We start from the raw sequence: 22,776 nt of genomic DNA, 5'->3' as shown, positions 1-22,776 counted from the left end.
GCACCAGTTAGTTGTAATTATTTAATAACCAGATTTTGATTTGCTCTTTTTAATGCAACTTATTGGGATCTCTAATTCAACAACTTAGTCATCTTAACCCAGTGTTTGGGTTAAAAAACTGAAACTGATAACTTGAGCTGGTGGTATAGATACCACCGTCGGTATTGATATTGATCGATATCTGGGTAATAAGGTCGATACTTCAGTTTCAGGTTCTCTCCTGTATGAATTAGCTTTAATCTGTTAAAAAAATATATTAAAAAAAGGGCTTTCACTGTTTCCAAACGAACCCTTTCTTTATGAGAATGAAGTATTTTCTGTTTACTTATAAACTTTGCGTTTGAGCCAAATAATGAGCCTGTTTCAGTGTATGATGTTTGAGTGTTAGTGTTGAATTAAAGTATTAATAAATAAAATAAAGGAGCCCCTATTAGGAAGTGGTGCCAAAGTTTCTAGATGAGTGAAAGTGCATGGATCAAAACGCACCAAATCAGTCGGTTTTTATTGATAAACGCGGCAGGGCTTCCTGGTTGCGACCTTTTCGTGACGTGGAGACAGTTGTTGTTGTTGTTGTTGTTGTTGTGGTCCCCCCTCCGCCCAATCGGAGGCACCTCTCACATTCTGGCCGGTGCCGAGAAATGGATCCCCTCATCACGCAGCGGCTCCGTCCTCATGCGAGGACCACAATGACGTCCTTTCGGGTCGGGCGCTCCGCGGTGCCCGACTGCTGTTGTGAGCGGCAGCTCTGACATGGAAAGCCCCTCTCAGCTGCAGAACAGCTTCTACCCAGAGCAGCGTGAGCAGCAGCAGAACCACCACCAGCAGTAGCAGCAGCAGCGGCGGCGCGACTGCGGGCGGGAGGATCGACTCGGCGAGCAGCGCGAGCGGTGCTGCACCTGCAGTAGCTGCACCTGTGATGCGCGGAGAAGCCTCGTGTTCCGCGGCACGCCGACCACCGTGGGAACTCTGAGGACGCCCTCGGAGACGTCCTCGAGGCGCGGCTGCCAGACCTGCGACTTCACGCCCTCCAGTCATGGTAGTTCCTCCAGACATCATCATCATCAGCATCTTCCTCACCAGCATCATCAGCATCATCTTCAGCAGCAGCAGCAGCACCAGCAGCAGCAGCGGGGCAGCCCGGGCAGCAGCCACAGAGACACCAACTCCTACAATGAAACAGCCATGAGCAGCTGCAGGTACAACGGCGGCGTGATGCGGCCGCTCAGCAACTTGAGCTCGTCCCGCAGAAACGTGCACGAGTTCGACTCCGAGTCGCAGCCCCTGCAGCCCATCTCGGCCGCAGATGCGTCGGACGCGTTAGTCTCCAAGCCGGAGAACAACTCCACCACGGTGATGCCTTACGCATCCGGGGACGGAGGGGGAGGCTGCGGCCACGGAGGAGGGGGAGGAGGAGGCAAGTCGGGGAAAAAGAAGAACCAGAACATTGGGGAGAAGCTGGGACACCGGAGGGCCTTGTTTGAGAAGCGGAAGCGTCTGAGCGACTACGCGTTAATTTTCGGGATGTTTGGGATCGTTGTTATGGTTATAGAGACTGAACTCTCGTGGGGAGCCTATGGGAAGGTGGGTATGAACTCAGCAGTCCCAGACAGAGTTGATGTAGTTCTGCTCCGTGTGCGGACGGGAAGTCTCTCACACGAAACAACTTCTCCTGAAAGTGTGGAAGAGAACCAGCCTCTGACTCTGAGCAGCAGCGTGCCAAACGGCCTCGTGGCACAAAGGACAGTTGCAGGTTCTGATGTTTTGTTCTCTCTTGCAGGAATCCCTGTATTCATTAGCTCTAAAATGCCTGATAAGCCTTTCTACAATCATTCTCCTGGGGCTGATTATCATCTACCATGCGAGGGAGATCCAGGTAAACCTGCAACACTTTTTAACTATTTCTCTCTTTTTTTTATACTAATTATTTGTGATGGTAACAAATAAGTGAAACACATCACCACATTTACAGCCCTAACAAATAGCCCAGCGGTCTGCAACCTACGGCTCCAGGGCCACATGTGGCTCTCTGAAGGCATTCAACAGCTTTCCTTTCCCAACTGAATAACTTTTGGAGTCAACCTAATTCAAGATGGCTGCCACAGCTAACCCACACAAACATGGCTATAACCCAGACAATGTTACAGCTACTGAGTTAAAATTTGGCATGGTAGTAGCTGACAGTCATTCACAGCAGATCATTCAGGTTTCACATCATGTTATTTTCGAGGTTTGACCAAAACAGACCTAACTTTATCATTTCTCAACATAAGATAAGAAGGTCTTAGTTTAAAACTTTGGCATGAGGTGGCGGGTGATATGCATTCCTTTTATATAATCTAACTTCCAGATTGATCACGCAGTGTGATTTTTTTCTCTCAAATCAACCTGAAACCATTATTTTATCATAATTCCTTTAAGGCAGAGCGCCAAGAAGAAAAACAAGATGTGTAGTTTTGAACTTATCACAGATTATGAGTCATTAAAAATAAAGAGTTCTTCAAAAAAATCCATTTGTGAATAAGAACTAGAAGTAAAATCATGCCTTTGATAAAAAAAAATATATATATATCATTAAACTTGAATCAAACAAAGGTTTCTGATTTTCTTTTTAAAAATTCAATAAATATCCAGCAAATTAACCAAATTTTTATATTCACTTTAAATACATGTTTTAATATTTCAAAGTGGAATAATTAATAAGGTTTTCCACAAATAAAGAACTCACATGAGCCTGCAGAGTTCAGTCCAGTGTTTTAATGTTATCTTTATAGAAGGTGCGATATAAAAAACATTATTTATTAATATATATATTGTTATAATACTGTATTTTATATGCAGTATTGTTATATATATAAGACTTAATGATTTGGGTTAACTTTATTTTGTTAACTGTATGACCCCAATTCCAAAAAAAGTTGTTCCAGGTCCATGTTTCCCCCTCTGTGGAGCATCTCCTCTTGTTCTAACATCAGTCTGTAAACATCTGGACCTGAGGAGAGCAGCTGCTGGAGGTTTTGGAGGGAATGTTGTTCCATTCTGTCTGTGGAGGACTCTAGCTGTTCTACAGTCCTGGGTTTTTTCTGATGGAGGTCTGCTGGATGGGAGCAGATGTTGTTCTAAAACTTGTATACACTGTTCTGCATTGATGGAGACTTTAATCTACCCTTGTCATAGGCACTGATGTACATCCATACCAACAGAGAGGCTGGCTTTTGAGCTGTGCGCTGATAACAGGCAAGATAGTCTCTTTAGTATGAAGAACATGGTATCTGTGGTTCCCAAAAAAGAATTTCAAGTTTTGATTTGTCTGACCTGAGAACAGTTCTCCTCTTCACCTCAGTCCATTTTAAACGAGCTTTGGTTCAGAGAAGACGGCAGCGTTTCTGGACGGTGTTCACATCTGGCTTCTTCTCCGCCTGATAGAGCTTTAAGCAGTGAGCTGTGTTTACAGACAATCATCTGAAAGTGTTCCTGAGTCCATACAATGATGTCCAGGACAGAATCAGATCTGTTTTTAATACAGCCTGAGGGCCTGAAGATCACAGGATCCTTTCAGCCTTTGAGCTCAGAGATGATATGAACTGTAGAGGATGGGATATTCAAAGTCTTCCCATAATTTCCAAATTCTAAATTAAATGTTGTTTTTTTTAAGCACAATGTCTTAGTTTAAACATATGACATGTTTACTTTGTTCCATGATTAAAGAATGAATTTGTGAGATCTGCAAATCATTGCACTCTGTTTTTATTTACATTTTAAATATTGTATAATTTTGGGGGGGGAATTGGGCTTGTATTTGGAAGTGGTCCACTGGGCTCGCAGCTGATCAGTTCCAGCTTGTTTTGCTGCTCTGGACACATTTTGTTTAGTGAGCGAAGAGGCAGAAATGTGTTTTGATTATAAAGATTGCAGACCCCCGAAAAAGCCTAAAAAGCGTCAGATTTTCTAAACAATAAGCTGCATAAAGCCTCGGTGACAATAATAAAAGTAGTTGCATGCGGACTTAAACCACACATTACGCTCAAAAACTGAAGAACTCCTCACAAGGTTCATGGGGGACGGTTCAACTCAACAGTTTTTTTGACCTTGCCTTGGAGCCATGTTGCGTTTACTCGCTGCACTTTTTGCGCCTCAGCAGTTGTGTCTTCAGTGAGTGGCTGCAGAATTAATTATGTGACTGTTTGCAGGGTGGACGTATGCTGCCAGAAAGGTTTCATATATCTAAAGCATCCTTTTCTTATTTTTAATTAAATCAATTCAAGAGGAGTACCTCGCTTGAAAAGAAACACAACTCAAGCATTTTCTCGAATCTTTCAACAGCACCATGTTTAATCATGTTAATGGATTTCCTACACAAGATAGTAGATTCAAAATGCCTTTATCCAAATGGCGCTTGTTTTTTACTCTATTAATAGATGCTTCATGCTTTTTTTGTAAAACAAACTTTCTACGCTTAGAGAAGAAGGTCAGGCTCCTATCTTTTGGATTCAAAGTCATGTTATCTGTAGGATGTTGGTATATTTAGCACTCACAAGTCTCAGGAGAGAGTCAGTTTTAGCTCTTTTTCAAATCTTTTGAGTTGTAAACCTTTCATTATGACAGACGATAGCAACAAACAGACATCATTACCATTTTTCTTCTGGGTTTTTTTGTGCAGGCAGGTAGCTGTTTGTAAATTAGAAAAGCAAACAGGATGCTTTGCTTCAGTTTCATTCCCAGACTGCGAGAATAACCAAAGCCATAAACAAATCTTCATTATTGTTTTATTGCACCGATGCAAAGTGATGTAGCAAATTAGTTGTGGTGTGATGGCGCATTCTTTACACACAGCAGGTTGTCATTATTGTGGAAAATTACAATACCATGTTAAATTAGTTCTGCCTCCATCAGACATTATATATATATTTACGTTGCAAAAAAGCTCAATTCCGGTTTTAATTTAAAAAAAGAGTATGCAATGTGCCATTTATTTCCGCCATTACAGACGCGCTCAAATGTTCATTACAGCTCTAAAATCAAGCTCCTCTTCTCGTGTTTATTGTCAGTCGCTGCATATTTACCCCGCAGGAAGGCTGTTCAAACCTCTTTGATCTGAGCTCCTCTGACAGTCACGTCAGTAACCAAAGCGTTTCACACTTAGGTACCACCTGCTTCCCAGTGAAGACGCTTCTTTATACGCTAACCTAAAGAAAAGAAACAAAACTTACAGCAATTGTTTGAACGCTGCCGTTCACTTTTCACCACCTGAACTCTCAGGTGATTCAGAAAACACTCTCACGTCTCCTTCACTATACTTCTCGACTCTGCAGCTTGTAGATGCAGAAGACGTGAAACTCTGTTCTCCAGTTTGTCAAATCGTCTTGTAGGATGTCTCCTGGAAGTGCCTCTGTCCTACGATTGAAACCATGTTCACGCTGCAGCTTCCACCTCTCCAGCTGCTCCTTCCCTTCCACGCCTGAGGCTCCTTTATGCTTGTTGTTGCTACTCTGTCAATACCCGCTTCCTGCAGACTAACATATGTGCTGAACACACACACAGATGCACAAACACGGAGGACTTCATTCAAAATCTGTCCTGATAATGACACAAAAACTTGCTGATGTGTGTGCTTCCTTTTTTTTATTTCCTCAGCACTTCTGTCTCTCAGAGCAGCACGTGACAAACTCAGATGAAACGGTTTATGGTTGAACCTCATCAGTGGGCAGTTTTAAGGTGGATTAAATCAAATGATTGAGTTAAGACACTAAAATTAGGACATTAGAAAGGATTAAGTTAATCTAACCCTTAGTCAAAGCTTTGTTTGAACATCCTGAGAGAAAAACTGACCTACAATTGAATATTTTGTCAAATAAGGAGCTACAGCAGAGGTGTCCAATCCTGGTCCTCGAGGGCCACCATCCTGCATGTTTTACTTGTTCCTCTGCTCCAACACACCTGATTCAGGGAAACAAGTAAAACATGCAGGATAGTGGCCCTCGAGGACCAGGATTGGAGACCCCTGAGCTACAGCATCAGTCGCAAGTTTAGATTTTTAATAATCATGTTTATGATAGCACAAACATTTAAGTTTAAAAAAATAAAACAGCCTGGCATTCCTTGAAGGGATGCAGATCGCAAAAAACGCAATAACGTTTCACAAAACACCCCGAAGCTGCCGTAGCGTTCTTATGAAGAATTTCGCCTCAAATAAAGATAAAGCTGCAGGCCAAATAAATGCACACAGGAGCAACACATCAACAGACCAGTTTAATGGGACGTTCCCTCTCTTGACCCCCCCCCCACTTCATCTCTGTTAAGGCTCCACAAAAGCCCAACGTGTTTGCAGCGTTGCAAAATGGATTGCTGCCTTCAGAGTGCACTTTTTCTCACTCCTGCAGGGGAATAGATTATGCATGCACATCCATGTGTACTCACAGATGCCTGTCAGACGCAAAGGCACAAGTCGGCATGATGAAATGTTTCCCCAACATTTCCAGAACCTTTAAAAATGATTTCCTTGTCAAGCTCTGCAAAGACCATGCCCTCAGCTTTTTCTTCTGCTTCTTCTCTTTTAAACGGGGTTTCAAAACACAAAGTTTTGCCTCTCAGAGAAGTTGAAAACTCTAAAGGTCACAGGTCAGACAGTATGGAGGTGGAACGTGAGCTGTCACGATGATTGTTCTAGCAGTGATGGGTGACCTATACAGCTAAAAGCATTAAAATTAGATCTGATGGATTTACAGTACTGTGCAAAGGTTTTAAACCCCCCCCCCCCACCAGAATTTTTCGTGTGATGCTTTCAAGCTGCTTGGAGGCGACACATTAAGGAATAAAAGGTCTAGTTTAAACTAAGATCATCTGTCGAGATATGACAGAGTTGTAGCTGTTTTGGTCAAACTTAGGAACGGCATGAACAATCTCATGCGATACGAAACATCACACTCAGAGCACGTGTTGGGGATGACGCTCAGGTACATCAAGTTTTATCTCAATATCTGTCAAACCGACTGAACTATAGCAACTTTTGTGTTGACTTGGGCCAATCAGCTGTGAGCTTGATTTGGAACTGTAGATGTACATTTAATGATTACTTTCTGAGAGTTTCACTGCATTTTGCTAACAGACAGACAAACGGACGCAGACACGAGCCAAGACATTGTCTCTTTTGCTCTCAGATTCTGGCAGTAATGAGGACTTTTGCACAGTTTTGCCTAATGTACTGAAACTGTTGTCATTTTGTGTCCACGATCTGTCGGGTCTGATTTAGTTCCAACTGAACATTTTCTTGACAGACTATGATCTGCTTAAGCGTTTCCTCGACCTTTAGGTGAAGTTTGTTGTATCGATAAGAAGCAACCGACTGCGCAGCTTAAAAATAGAAACAGTCTGGATGTCTTTCTTCACTTTTACTCCTTGTTGGCTGAACCTGAATTGAGCATCAAGCTGTGAGTCTCTTCTTGCTGTGAGACAGCTGATGAGTTCAGTCTTTTTCTGAGCAGACACAAACTGACAAGTTTTCAAGGACTCTTTGCTGGGGGCTGTTTTTTTGTTGAGGACACTGGCGTCTCTCTGCTTTGTAGTGACAGTTTTGCTGAGTTTTCGTAAACTCGTGCAGAATGCTTCAGGGGTGTGTGTGGTGGTGGTGGTGGGGGGGAATGTTGTGTTTTTGATAAAAGTCAAAGCTGACGTTTCGCAGTCACGCATCGTTACACTTTACAGTCCGCAGAAAAAAAGATACGGTGGCGTCTGAACCCGTGCCAGCAAATCGTGCCAGAGCGAAACTTGACTGTGCTTGTGTTTTGTGTCAGAGATACGGAGCCACTGCAGGAGACGCTCCGCATTCCTCCGAGTGAAATCTGTCCTCTACCTGAGACTGCAGACTGGAGTCAGATAACCTCCACTGGCGGGTGACCTCAGAGTTTTCACTGAGAACACAGACTTTCAGGGGTTTAGATACCCAGCTTCTCAAACACATGACAGTCCTAAAGATTATTTATTGATGCTATTTACTAGACTTTGCCTCTGCATGTAGCTTTAAACATTCAGATGATTTTAGATTATTAATGCAAGCAACTCTGATGCTCTTTTAAAGACATTTATGTTTGCTTGAATAGTGTGTTTTCAAAACTGAGACCTAATTTCGAGCACAAAGGCAAACCGAATCTGCAACAGCCTCTGATTTACTTGGCAAAGCGGCCTCTTAGTGGCTCACTTTGATACCATAAATAAAGCATTGCATTAATGTCTAATTGGACTGAACCTCTCAACCCAATTTACTAATGAGACTGAGCGATTTAATTCTCAGCGACAAGATATATGCTCCTATCTCCGCATTACACAGATTAAGTATTGAGTTGCACTCCATTAGTTATATTGAGAGGAGTGAAACCTGTAACTAACCCAACTAGTATTGGAGCTGAGCAGGTCTCAGAACTGCTCAAAGGTGGACATATTCAGCTCTGCTGCCTGTCACAATCCGACAGGAATAAAGCTTTCCAGTGATGAGAACAGGGCATGCACTCCGAGTGATTAGACTTCATTTTGAGTCTATCAGAAAACAAGCTGACTCTCTAAGACAAGCCAGGGATGCCTGAATATATTCTCGAAAACAGTTTGTGCTGTGAGGTTGTTTTGCTTTTTTTGTACAAAGCAGAGGATACATTTGAATCCACTCACACTTTAAAGTTGCTGTGAGGATGTAATAATTGTTATGTGAGGGTGAAACACTTTTAGGGCTCAGGGTAAAGGTTTGTTCATTTCTGTCAGTTTAAAGGTACTCTTTGCAAAATTATGATGACCAGTCATAAAGTGATAAACAAAATCAGCACAATATTTTTCTCATATTGATCAATCAATCAATCAATCAAATTTTATTTGTATAGCACATTTCAGCAGCAAGGCATTTCAAGGTGCTTTACATAATTAAAAAAACAAAAAAAAATAAAAATAAAAACAGCATGTGACATTGAATAAACAGTAAGAAAGAGAAAAACATCAATGTTTGATGTTTAATGTGCCTTTGAATTAGAAATTTGTAAGCAAAATTTTGCGTCATCTATGGAAGAGTTATGTGGGATGGAGAAATCTGAAAGTTTTGATGTGTTGGTACGTATTCATTCTCAGGTTTCTTAAGTAAAGTGTGCAGATAAACCGATAATTTAAATTAAAACGTAAACTCTGTCTTCATGGTTTTCCATCACCCCGCTTGATCCTTGATATTTGAGTTGTCTTCCTCGTTCTTTCTCTTTTCTTTCACGTTTAGCAGCAGTTTCTTATATTTCCATCGAAACATCTTCTCCAGAATTCTACACTTGTCCGAATCTGCCGTGTTTGTTTACCTACACAGACTGTCCACCCTGATGCAAGACGTGACTCAAACTTCCACATGGTTTTTGGCGGATTCAGCCGAGTGCTTTGTTTATATTGAGTGTGTACCATGCATTTCAGTAGTGAATATCAGTATATCTGGAAAACAACTGGAGTAAACTCTTTCAAACTGCACCATTTGATATAGTCCAGAACAACCTTTCTAAGTTTGACTTCATACTTTGCAATGAGTAGCTTTAATTAAACAAACGTAAAGACAGGCATTTAGATATTCAGATGATTAGAGTAATCTTAATAATTAAGAATCAGATGTTCAAATATTTGACTAGAGTAATGTAAACTTCATGCAGCAAGGCCCCAGTCGAGGGTGAAAACTGTGACCTTCTTGCTGTGAGGCAACATTGTTAACTAACTGTGCAGAATTTAAACAGCTTAGATTAAATTAAATCGATAGTGGCACATAATGTGTCGAAGCTATGTGTTGACACCACAGAAGCAGTTCCGAGTTAATTAGAGGTTTTGACATAATGGTGCCTTTAGCTGTCATGGTGCCTCCTTCTAAGGAGGCAAAAAGATCCAACAGTCCTTTTTTTAATGCGAACGTTTGCATAGTGGAAAAGTAGAACAAAAGCAAAACATCCTGGTTGGATATTTCAAGTGAAGCTGGTGTAACATTTTTTGTGTTTTTATTCTGTTTCTTATACTTTTAGACTCTGTTTAGTCAACTATAGGCACTGTCAAGTAAAAAAAAAAAAACATTTTTAGCATCAAAAACCCCAAGTCCAAGTATAAAAAAATGGAAGTCAGGTTTAGACGACCTGACATTACCCAGAAGGCGACAGCAGAACTCAGATTTTGTTCCACTCCGTCTTTTCTACAGAGCGCCTGGGGCAGAACTTGTCACCGTAACCGGACAGATTAGTATGACAGAAATTTGACAGTAAGACAGAAAGCGAGCACAACTCCCTAACACCGTGGTCAGTTCTTTCTACAATACCACCAGCCTGTCATTTTAACACAATACATATCTTCTCTTCTCTGAGCTATGAAACAAGTGGCTTTAATCCACTTTTTTTAAAACATATGTTCTCATCATTCCTCAGGCAGAAGCTGAAGCATCTCATTTACCATAAACACCTGTGTTAAAATGCTTTACTTTACATTATAAATGATCATAAACTATGAATGGTTTGGATCAATTTGTTAAGTCATGACAATCCTAGGTGGAAGTAATTAAACTCATCTATTTAACTTATGTCCAGGCTTAGAGTTATGAATAATTAAGACAGACATGCGAGTGCCAAGGCTTCTGGCTGGTGAATGTGCTCAGCGTCTTCAAGTTCTCTGATCCATTTGCTGCTGCACAAGACTTCAAGACTTCAGCTCCAAAAACCTAACACTGCAACAAGCCAAGGGCTGATTAAGGCATGAGAATAAGAGTTCACACACCACTGGCTTAATCCAAGGTGGCTACAGTACATCCGTCTGTGGCAACAAACTGGAAACCGCTTCACTTCCCTCGCTCTGCTGCTTTGTTATGCATAAAAGTGCTTGAATAATTCAAGTACATGGTTAAAGGCACACAGTAAAAGTAATAGATTAGGCCTTAAAAGTATTACAGGTCAAGTAATTATTTGGTTAATGTTGTTCATTGAAAATGCTTGGTTGAGTTTAGAAAAAGCATCATTGTTAGACAATAAAATCCACAATAAGTCAGAGGAACACAAACAAACACAAACACACACACACTATTATATTATCAACTTAGCGTTAAGAAAAGCTGCAAAACTACAGGTTTTTTTCATAACCTATCAAGAACCATTCTCATTTAAATAGTTTATAAGAATGAAACAAAGGGCTCACATAAAAGTCATGACAAAACATTAGACTCTAACAAGTTTTTTTTTATTGTTTAAAAAATAAAAGTAGCATTTTTTGAAAGAATGCATATCACCCGCCATGTCAAACAAAGATCTTGTGTGATGTGTTAGAGCTCAATATATGTAAAACTGACTGGGTAACAGCTATTTTAGTGTTTACTAAAGTTGATTAGCTTAGTCTTCTTAAAATTGATTATTCAAGGCAGAAACCTAAAACTTCTAAACATTTGGTTCTGTAGGGATCAAGTTCAGCCAAAATGATCATTTCAACCCATTGAAATATTTGTAACTGTGCAATCTGTTCAATTTCAGCTGTGAAAATGTGTCTTATGTTTCATTTTTCATTTGCTTTCTTTCTAATTAATTAGGTTTAGCTACCAAAAAATGCTGAAAAACTTTGCTTTGTGTCATTTGCATGAAAGTAAAAAAATTTCTGAGATTCCCTATAAATGATGAGTCCACTGGATGTTTTAGATGCTTTTAAAAATGTCACCTTAAAGTGAAAAAACATTTGCTTCTGGAGTCGGTGTCAGTTTTTCCCACAGCCTGTGGTGTTTTTATCAGGAGGGGTTAAATTCAGTGGAAACATCTCTGTTCTGAACGTCTTAGCACGTTGATTTCAGCCCTCTTGACATTAAAGTCTTAAATCGGTAAGTTCCAGAAATAACTTCCACCACGTTTTGATGCAGTGTGAAGAAAGTCTTTTCAAACGTCTTAAAACTGTTTCACTTCAGCTGCAGAAACATCTGCGTGGCAGGGAGAGACGCAGTAATCTAAGGCATTTGTCAGCTTCCTTCGCACTCTGTTTATCTCATTTTATCTCATTCATGTTCGATTCATCTGGAGACCAACAGTTTGGAAGAGGTTGATGCATTTAGGAGAGATTTTTTTTTCAGACTTAACTCTTCAAAGTTATAAAGAGTATACTGTATGTATAAGGTAAACATTTTGAGGTTATTTTTGCTCAAGTTGTTGCAAATCACTGAATCAGATTGCTAATTCTCAGATTCCTTAATGAGATCTGCTCTTTCTTTGTCATCAACTGGTAAAATGTTTGTCTGTTAGCAAAATAACTCATGAGCCACTGGATGAATTTGGTGAAACTTTCAGAAAATAATCATTTGATGTACGTCTAAAACTGATTAACGTTTGGAGACACTCCCTTTCAAGATGGCCGCCACAGCTAACCGACCCTAGCCAACACAAAAACAACCACATCACAGTTAATTTTACAGATATTGAGCTGAAACTTGCTGTGTTCGTAGCTGAAACATCCCCAACACATAGTCCAAGTGCTGAGATTGTGCATGCCTTTGCATATTTTCTAGTTTTGACCAAAAAAAAACAAAACTCCCCCATTATTTATATTTGAAACTCTGCCACGACAAGCGACAGGCAGTATGCTTTTCTTCAGGGACTGCTAGGCCTTCAATTGAGGATGTTTTTTTTAACTTTGACTCAGAAAGTGTTAATTTAAAGGCCTTTTAAATGATTCATCAGCATCCTTTTAGTGTGTTTCCAAACTTGCCCGACTCTCTGTGTCTGTCAGCACATTTTCAACCAGCGTGATGTTTTTCCACTACAGAAGTACTTTCCTCCACCCGTCAGTCATAACTGCTGGTTCTTGCTGCTGGTGTGGAATATTTCATCCTCCGAGGCAAAAGGGCTCCTGGGTGTTGTGTTTCAGGTCATCCATTACAATAATTGCTTTTACTCACCAAGCAGGCTTTCCTCATGTAGCCCGCCTTAAATGTTTAATTACACTGTTTTAAGGTAACAAACTTTGTAATTGCCTTTTGACAGGATCAGTTTGTTGTGTAAAATGTAAAATAAAACGTGTGGCGTGCGCTTGGGGCAGACAATAGCTGCCTTAAGAGCTTTAATTCTTTGAGTAAGAAACTGTAGTCGAGCTCAGTCGCAGCTTGTGTTTCCGTGTCTACATTACACGAACTTGGAAAGCCCAACAGGGCACGCCGTGGTTAGAGTTACGCACTTCTGTGACAGATGTCAGTTCCCGACAGAAGCTCGGTGTCACTCATCTGACATAAACAGCTGCCACTGAAAGTTTAATAGGAGCGCTTCTCTGTGGTTGTGAGGGGAACTCTGATTGTGCAGTCGCAGCGTTTGTTCGAGGACACGTGTTTTGTAGCTGCGTGCTTTGTTTTCTTTGCCAGCTTCTTGACAGTTCTCAGTTGTATAATTGGCTCCGAGCTCGGTGAAGTCTGCACATTAATGTGGAGAAAATCTGCACTTTCGGTGTCTTTGAAGCTGCCGGGGCTTGTGGGACGTAGTGCGTTCATGTATGACTGAGAGAGAAGTGGCAGCGCGCAGGATTATTGATTTTCCGTACGCTTTTCTTTGTCCTTGACCGGAGCGCGCACTTAAGCAGGAGCTTTTGTTCTTCTTTTAATGTGAGATATATGACTATTTCAGTAATTCCTTTTTTATATCTGCACTAAATTTACAATCTGGGTCACAGATCCCATTAGACCTTGAGGAGTGGGACACTTTTTTTGCTTCTATATAAAGAAATCTCAAACTCAACTGAATGGGGGATTGTCGGCAAAATGCCAAATCGTGAGGAGAATTCAGTCTGTGCTGGATATTGTTAACATTAAATTCTTTGAACTGCTGCTTGAAAGAAAAAATCATGTAGAGTGTATTTTAGGCTTGGCAGATGATGTCTTGTTAACAGCACCAGGCTCCGTATTTACAGTAGAATAAAGTAAAAACATAGATTGTGAAAAAGGTTTACCGTTGATCAAATATTCCTTAACGAAATAAAAAGATATATTTCAGCTTTGCTCGTGTAAGATTCATGTTCTCCCCCTAAAGTGTTAGTCTACCATGCATCCACCTTTGCACAAATAAGCTCCTATAGTCATGTTAAGCTGTAAGAGAGAGCATTGTACTGTGTCTGCATATTTTCATTTCAAAGCTTGAGCAGTCACTTGACATCCCATAATTCATTACGAAGCACATTAAGGAGGTTTCCGATAAAATGTAATGGTGCAGTTTTTCTTTTCTTTCCGCCTTTAGAAAGCCTCTTGCTCTTGTGGCGAAAAAGAAAAAAAAAACTGCCACCAGGAATATTCGTTTGTATTTGCTGACAGCAACATTTTGTGAAATATCTACAGCCGCTTGTGACGGCTTGCGCAGGCAGAGGACCTTGACGTGATTAAGTGGATGGAGCCGGAGCATCTGTGGAGGAATATCAGTGTGGCGTGTCAGAGAGAGGGGAAGTTAATAAGCTTGATAGTGTTTAATCTGCAACCCAAACCTGCAAATATAAACCTCTGTAAGATGAGGATGATAAAGACGGCGCGTCCTCATCCATAAGCATGACTGGGGATCATGTGGAAGAGGAGGTGATGGCAGTGACGGGCTCCGGGTGAAGACAGCGAAGCCTCTGCTTGAAGATAACAGATCGGGAGCGATGAAGAACAGAAGGAGGGAGGAGCAGCAGGAGAGGTGACCATGTGAGGGAGCTGCTGGATATGACAGAGGACAGGGAGGAGAAGAGTGATGATAGCTGATGAAATCCACTCACACTCAGTCCCCCGAGAAACAGTTCTGATCGGAGCAGCCAGGCGATCACAACCTGTATGCAAATGTGGAGGTGGCAGATGTTCTCATCAGAGAGGCGCTTTTAAATTAGAAATACTTACCGCATGCTGCTAATGTGGCGCTTGATGAAACACATTTTATTTGGTCGTACAGCAGTTAGAAATCCAATGAATTTAGTCCCTGATGACAATTTTCTTTGTAAGTCCCACATTTTACTTTATTTCTCGCTGTTTGCCGATAATCTTTCTTTCTTAAAGTGTGTGCAAATGTACTCTAGATTAAAAATGGCAAATATTGAAACCTAAGATGTATTGCGAAGCAGCTGAAACTAGAGAAAATGCGGCGTGAGTGCTGAAGAAACTGGAACTGAAAGAAGCAGATCACCAGCTAAAAGCTAAAAGCATCAAAAGTTAAAGACTAAAAGCAGCAAATGGCTAGCTACAAGCCAAAAGTAGCATAGGCTGGCTTAAAAGTTAAAAGCAGCAGAACAGTAGCTAAAAATAGCAGAATGGTAGCTAAAAGCTAAAATTAGCAAAAGGCTAAAAGTAGCTAAAACTAATAGTACCATAAGAAGACAAAAATAGAGCCAGTTTGCTGAAGCAGATTTCAAAATAAACAATGTTTTTGAAGGAATTGAAGATTAGAATAATTCTAAATACAATGTTTGCAAATGAAGTTAGATATTTAGAAAAAATACAAAAGTTACAAAAGAACAAAAGTTATCTCCTGAGTGAGCTGAATGTTTCTGACATGTATGCAGAAGTAGTTAGACTGCAAAAATGTACAAAAAAAAAAAATTCACCCCCTCACTTTGCCCTCTTCTTGCAGCTTTTCATGGTGGACAACGCAGCTGACGACTGGAGGATAGCCATGACGTACGAACGCATCTTCTTCATCTGTCTGGAGATCTTGGTGTGCGCCATACACCCCATCCCAGGAAACTACACCTTCACCTGGACGGCACGCCTGGCGTACTCCTACGTCCCGTCCAAGACGGACGCAGACGTGGACATCATCCTGTCCATTCCCATGTTCCTGCGGCTGTACCTCATCGCTCGAGTCATGCTGCTGCACAGCAAGCTCTTCACCGACGCGTCGTCCCGCAGCATCGGAGCGCTCAACAAGATAAACTTTAACACACGCTTTGTGATGAAAACCCTCATGACTATCTGTCCCGGCACTGTGCTGCTGGTCTTCACCATCTCGCTGTGGATCATCGCTGCATGGACAGTGAGAGCTTGCGAGAGGTGCCTGGATCAGTTTCTCAGCATGAAACATGGATAAGGCATAAAAATAGAGCACACACTTCTTAGCTCATTCTGAGCTTCAAGACAGACTGTTTTTTTCTGCACAAACCTGACTAAACATTTCATTTTAAATACATTGGATTAAATCTGATAGTTTGACTGTCATTGTCCTTTGAAATAAATCAAATGAAGGTTGGTCAGCCTGTTACATTTATTATTTATTGCAGGTACCATGACAACCAGGATATAACCAGCAACTTTCTTGGAGCCATGTGGTTGATCTCAATCACATTTCTCACTATTGGTTATGGGGATATGGTCCCGCACACGTACTGTGGAAAAGGAGTCTGCCTCCTGACTGGCATTATGGTGAGTGCAGCTGTCTGGATGCTTATTTCATGTTTTTGGTGAAAGAGTTTAAGGGATGTTTTTATTCATGTGAGCATTAATGTGTCCTCTTAGGGTGCCGGCTGCACTGCTTTGGTGGTGGCCGTAGTGGCAAAGAAACTGGAACTAACCAAAGCTGAAAAACATGTCCACAATTTTATGATGGATACCCAGCTGACAAAAAGGGTAAGTGACCACTTCACCCCCAACATCATTTTATACCACTTCAGACTTTATAAACTGCTGTCACCTCTGCGTTAGATGATTATTTGCATAAGTTGACTGAACTAAGTTTAATTTTTTTCTAAATGTGTGAAATGTGTTACCAATAAGTAAGTATCTTACCTAGCTCTTTGAACAGCTTCAGTTTGGAGAAACAGCATTTAATTCTGACCGGACTGATGAGCCAAAGACCAAAGTGGATTGCTGCCATCTTGAAACAACTCTAATCTCAAAACGTTTATCACAGTTTATGCAAATTACATGGCTGTTTTGGCAGGACTATGATGATATCCTAGCTGGAAATTATATTCCTTCACAGGAAGCGCCCTGTTACAGCTAGCTGCTACTGACTCTGTAAGCTCTTGTAAATAATCAAAGAATTTACTGTAAATAACCATGTAATATGAGCCTGCCCATGATGGAGAGGTTAAGCCCGTTATTTACTGTCCTGCTACTGTTGCTACAAGAAAATGTGCATTTAGAATCACAATGAATGACACATTGGTACAAACTCCTGGCATATTTGGCCCCAATTTCACTAGTAGGTTGCACACATATTGCCAAGAAACACTGCTATAGTGCTCTAGAAATATGTAAACCAAACTGCGAAGGGTTTGAGACGCTTGCAGTGACTCAAAATGATAGCTAGTTTGAGAGAAAATTTGTTTGGAGAATTCTCTAGAGCTGTATTTTGACACCTGCACAGGAGCTCTGCTCTGACAGAAAGCATGTCCAGGTCTAAAATCCTTGCTAATGATAGATAATAATCCTTAAAAAACAGGTTCAAATCTATCTATCTTCATTTCCAAAGTGTAAACGTGGGTGTGGCTCCCATAGTGGGGACAAAGCGGGTCGAGATGGGTGTAATATAAGTGGAGGTAAGCATCAAAATAATGTGCGCAGCCTAAGATGCAGTTTTGCGAGCCATGCACGCAAAAATAAGTAGGGTTTTTAAAAAGCTGGGAGTCTCAGGGTAAAAAAAAGGAAAGTCTGCTCAGCTGCTGGCTGATAAAAGATAATTAAACAGCCATCCTTGGGAATATTTAAAAATGTCCATTTTCTCAGGATTTTATTACTCACAGTGGGTTACCAGAACACTGCTCGGTGAGCTTCTGTTCAGTTTAATGTTTGTTCTGATTGTTTTTAAAGCTGATTGGACCCTGTGGTTACTGAATAGTAAAATAAATTCAGTCTCTGCTCTGACACAGAGCTCTGTGTGAGCACACGGCTCGCTGGTCGTTTCAGTGAGACTGAAAAGAAAATTTGCATATTATCCTGCAGTTTTGAGTCACCAACTAGTCTACAACGTAGAACACTATTAAAAAATCAAAACTATCAGTTTAATATGCTTTTGCATACTTCTCCTCATTATTATTATCATCATTGTTTGTGTTCTTTTTTGTGCTTGTAGGTGAAAAACACAGCTGCGAATGTTCTCAGGGAGACGTGGCTCATCTACAAGAACACCAAACTGGTGAGAAAGATGGACCACGCTAGAGTCAGGAAGCACCAGAGAAAATTTCTCCAAGCCATTCACCAGTAGGTGCCCCCCCCCTCCCCCCACCTTCACTTTGCTGGTTAACCTGCAAGACACACATTTGATTCACAAAAACCTGAAATCTGACTTGTTTGACACCTGTAGCAAACATACGTGCTCAGACTGAGGCAGGATGTTTTATGTTTTCTCTGACGTTGTTGATTCTGCATATAAAATATCCACAGGAGCTTAATTAAAGCAACTATTTCCTTAGAGTTGGATTTAAAAAAAAACAGGGTATGAGTCGCCGTTTGTCAGAGTCAAACTCAGCTTGCCTTAAAATATTTGGGAGTTTTTCAGTCATATGATATTGATTTGTCTCTTGCTGGCCTTGTCGGATCGACTTTTGTGTGTCTCCCTCTGTGAGAGTCAGATGTCAGGCTGACCTCAGGGGCTGACGCATCGGGGTTTCTGTTTCTCCAGCGGCTGGTCAGACGCTCACCTGTCAGCTAGTCCTTTAGTAGGTCCCCAAAGACTTCCAACTTACTCCAAAACGGTATTGATTTTAGCCTCCCCTCGATGTTGTTTTTCCTCACGCTACAGTGCTCACCAACACTTCCACTCTGTGGCTTCCTGTCTGTAGCTGCTGGAAACCCGAGCGGTGCTTTATCAAGATAAATAACTACAGTGATTTTGTTAGTATGTAGCTTAACACTTCAGAAAAAGAATGTTCTCTGTGTGTGTGTCTGTTTTGTTTTATGCGGTTTTGCTCATGTTTATGGATCTCTGTGGTACCCTGTGTGCGACTTTGATTTGCTCATGAATGTTTTGAACATACATTTGTGTTTTAAATAGCCTTATTACAAGACAGGGAAGGTGAGTTATATTTGCTCCTGCTGCAGCCTGCTTTCAGATTGCTGCAGTTAGATTGTGTTTTCTTGCCCTTGACGTGGGATTTAGGCAATCTGCAGCAGCGATAACAAAGCCTCGCCTCCTGCTCTTTAGAGTTAGGGTTAGACAATCTCATCATGCAAACTGCTTTGAGGTACAGATTAATCTATAACCCAGAACAGGAAAGTCATGGCCAGCTCTGTGTGCGAAAACAGCTTCTCAACATGTTGTCTGTGTTCCCCCTATCGCACCTTGATCTTATAAAGGTTTTGCCCTTCTGTGGTCTTGATTTGGTCTTAATCATGGAGTTTGAAGCGATGCCTGCAGCCTACATGTAGAATGTCATACATGAATTTTTTAATTAGATAACTAAAGAAGCAACCAGATTAGCTGAGGGCTGATGAAAAGCCTACAGGTATCATTGTCCTGTCATGAGGCAGAGCAAACATCAAATTAAGTATCATCATGTTTATTTCCTTCGAGTTGTCATCAGTTAAAATGAAATAAAAGGTGATCTTTAAGCTGCTGTTAAACAGAGTAATATATGCTTGAGGCATTGTCTTTGTCCAGGAGTGCTTTCAGAAACATGAATGCTGCTAAGAAGGTTGCTTTTATTGACTGTACCGCTGATATGAAAAACAACAATTTGATCCACGCACCAAAAAAAGATCCTGTGTGCTTCTGATAACCAGGATTAGGACTACAAGGGAGAGGAAACAAGTAGATTAGGTTCAGAGCACAGCTGCAGCAACTGGGAACAGAACAAACATGAAGAAACGACACGCTCATTTCAGGGCAACATTAGTCAGAAGCCAAATTTTTCTCATCTGAGTATGTTTATCTGATGTTGTAATAATCCATTTGTCTACTTCATGTTTCCTTTTTTTTTCCTGTTTGTGTCCACACAATGCAATAGAGCTCGAAAGTAAGTCTTCGCCTTTAATGTAGATAGAGACCTGTTGTGTGCATGCTAACGAGAGCTTGTCCTTGAACCCAATGATGCTACTTAAAAAAGAAAAAAAAAACCTGCACTCCCTCATTTGATAAGTGAAATTCATGCCCTGAAAAGGATGTCGTTTGCAATTAACTGCTCCACATGGCACATTCAGGAAGATTATATTATACAAGGTGTCACACAGGATTCTGTAAGTTAGTTAACAAAACGCTCACGGACATTTGACTATGAGGTACATGCAGCGCACTGTGAACGCACCTATGGATTTATATCAAGTGAATTTCAATTATCAGTGATGGAGGGTGTTTTTCTTTCCATTTCTGCATGGATGTGATGAGACTTTGACCTTTAATCAGAAAGCCACTGATTAAACTCCAATCAGCTGTGTTTTCACATACCAAAGGATGACGCCTGGAGCTCCCCACCAGACAGAGCTGCAGTATTACAAGTGCATTGATATTTCCTCCCTTTTTTTTACCCTCAAAAGACTTGTTCTTTACAACAGAGCAGCCATGCTTGTACAGAGCGGGGCTCGGGGTCATCTTTTGGCGAGTGGAACCATTGTTACGCCTGTTACTGCATTTGCAGCCACACATTTCCTCCATTCTTCTGTTGGATGACACAGTAACAGACATTCAGGCTGTTAATCAGCGCTGTAGCAAGGACATACATCTGTCAAGCGAGGATAATCAGGAGAGTTAGCTGAGGTACTCTGAGTCCAACATTTTACTACATCAGGATGTCTTAGAGCGGGTTTTATGCCACAGCGGCTGTGAAATCCAGAGTTCCAGTCACATCGTTCCTGTTGGGATCACTGTCCATTTCTATCCTCAAGGTTGAAATGGAAATCACACAGGAGGCCAGTGAGTGCTTGTTAGCTTGGAGGTCGGTCAGACAAAGTGATCTGTGAGGGAGGTCAGCTTCCAAGCAAATCCCATTTGTGCCAAAGAGGCTTCAATTTAAAGCATGAAGTTGTCAACAGAAACATGGAGCAACTTCAAAACGCACCATGAAGAGAAGCTAAACTGGTAAATGGAGGTCCCTAATCAGAAGAACTTAAAAACTTGTTAAGCTGTTAGCACACAGTGGAGTTTGTAGCACTTTAAATGTTGTAAAGGAGCAAAACATAATTAAAACAAATATAGGCTTTCCTCTGATGTGTTTGTGGGAATCGGCCCAATTAAACAGAAACCAGGCGCAATAATATAACACTAAAATGTTTCAACCGTACAGATGCGTATGTCAGTGGTTCGCAAACTTTTTAGCTTTCAAACCACTAAATAAAAGTTGCAAAGACTCGTGACCTCAATTAAAGCTGATTCAAGTATTTCAAATATTGCTAACAAGCCATTTAACAAAGAGGCTCAACAGCTATTACATTTTTTAAAACCATTTACTGTTTTTATCTCTGTGAACAACTGAAGCTAAATGTGCTTTTGGCAGTCTTTTTTTTTTTTTTTGTAAGTTAATTTGATTTCTGTTGATCTTTGTTGAGCCATGATCCACAGAGAGGCCCTTAGTCCACCTTTGGGAGCATATATGATGCCAAACTCCAGTCGAAAATGGTCATAATAACTGTAGATCCATTATCAGATTATTTCCAATTTACCAAAACAAAGCTTGTTTCAAACCTGTACAGGTGGAAAAATCCTGATCTGTTCAGACGAACACACATTTGAAACCGTGGTCATTTTTTCCAACCCCCTTCAAAAAACGGTGGTCGTGACAAAAACCAGGAAGTCGGAGCAGCACTAACCGAGATTGCTGTAAAAGATTTAGTGGAGTATTGAAAGGCTCAGCGTAGTCGTTTCCCCTGACGAATCGCAGGCAGATTTAAGAGCGCCCGTTCAAAGGCAGAACTGCCTGTGAGGAGTGATTGACTGAGGAACAAAGACAGAATTTAACAGATAGGATAAGTAGGGCTTTCATTATGACCTCGAGCTGCTCTGTTCTTCAACCCCTCCTGAGAGCCATCCATCCTCTAACTGTGAAATGTTTATTTCCAACAGGGCTTACGTCCAGCCCAAACCCATTTAACACAGACTATCTGTAACCTGATATATATTCAAAGAGACCGCCACCTTTGTTGTTGCATTAAATTGCTTAAATTATAAAAAGTGCTTTAGGTTGTGCTTGTGTTTTGTATTTCTTTGGTTTGTTTGGAGTATTTAAAGCCTCAAATGTGAGGATTTTTAAGTTTCCTATGTAGTTTTCTTGACTTCTCCTGTGGCGCCCTCTGTTGGTAAAAAATTATCATCAGCTCAATATTTGCCTGTTTTCAAGAGAAAATCAAAATTATCCTGCACAAACAAAAATATGGCATTGCCGAATAATTTTAAGACTTTCTGTCCTGTTTTGATTCTTTTTACACACAAGCCACTGATCAGAAATGGCATTAGAGTCACAGTTAAAAGGCTTATCATCTAAAAGCAGTTTAAAGCCTAATAAAAGGAGGAATGGTCCTTTAAAGATTTTGTATCTAAAATGTCCTTTTTTCAGTGCTTTTCATTTTGTAGTTTTGTTTTTATTGCATTAAAAGGTCCCTGCTGTCACAGAAAAGTTATATATTTCCTTAAAGGCATAAAGTTAAGTCTTAAATCATGAGTAGTTTTAGGATTTCAAATTTAAAATAGCGTCAGTGTTTTTAAGTTAGTATCAGAAACGCTCAAAAAATAAACACGTGCACACATAACTGATCTAAATCTTACATAAATTCTCACGTGTCGAGCAGAACCAGGACTTCACAAGTCCTTTTTGTCCAGCGTAGGCAATCTGAGTCCCCTGAGTCCTTTATTATCATTGATTAAAGGACACAGAGCTGATTTTCCCCCCACTCAGTGGCAG

General features: G+C 40.8%; 1 protein-coding gene across 2 annotated transcripts in view; it reads left to right on the top strand.

The window, feature by feature from the left end:
• The first annotated feature begins 638 nt into the window (after positions 1-638).
• The window catches only part of kcnn2 (potassium calcium-activated channel subfamily N member 2), a 26,738-nt gene continuing 4,600 nt past the window's right edge, over positions 639-22,776 (top strand). The window contains exons 1-7 of one of the 2 annotated variants that reach the window (XM_017410419.3): positions 639-1,581; positions 1,778-1,873; positions 15,582-16,000; positions 16,228-16,369; positions 16,463-16,573; positions 18,021-18,148; positions 19,894-19,902. In XM_017410419.3, the coding sequence (XP_017265908.1) occupies positions 1,183-1,581; positions 1,778-1,873; positions 15,582-16,000; positions 16,228-16,369; positions 16,463-16,573; positions 18,021-18,148; positions 19,894-19,902 (1,304 nt within the window). In that variant the 5' untranslated portion in view covers positions 639-1,182. The remainder of the gene's footprint in view (positions 1,582-1,777; positions 1,874-15,581; positions 16,001-16,227; positions 16,370-16,462; positions 16,574-18,020; positions 18,149-19,893; positions 19,903-22,776) is intronic. The other variant, XM_017410420.3, reaches the window with a different exon arrangement.

This window comes from Kryptolebias marmoratus, linkage group LG14 (assembly GCF_001649575.2).
Source record: "Kryptolebias marmoratus isolate JLee-2015 linkage group LG14, ASM164957v2, whole genome shotgun sequence".
NCBI classification, from domain to species: Eukaryota; Metazoa; Chordata; class Actinopteri; order Cyprinodontiformes; family Rivulidae; genus Kryptolebias; species Kryptolebias marmoratus.
This window is presented reverse-complemented; position numbering and strand designations above follow the sequence as displayed.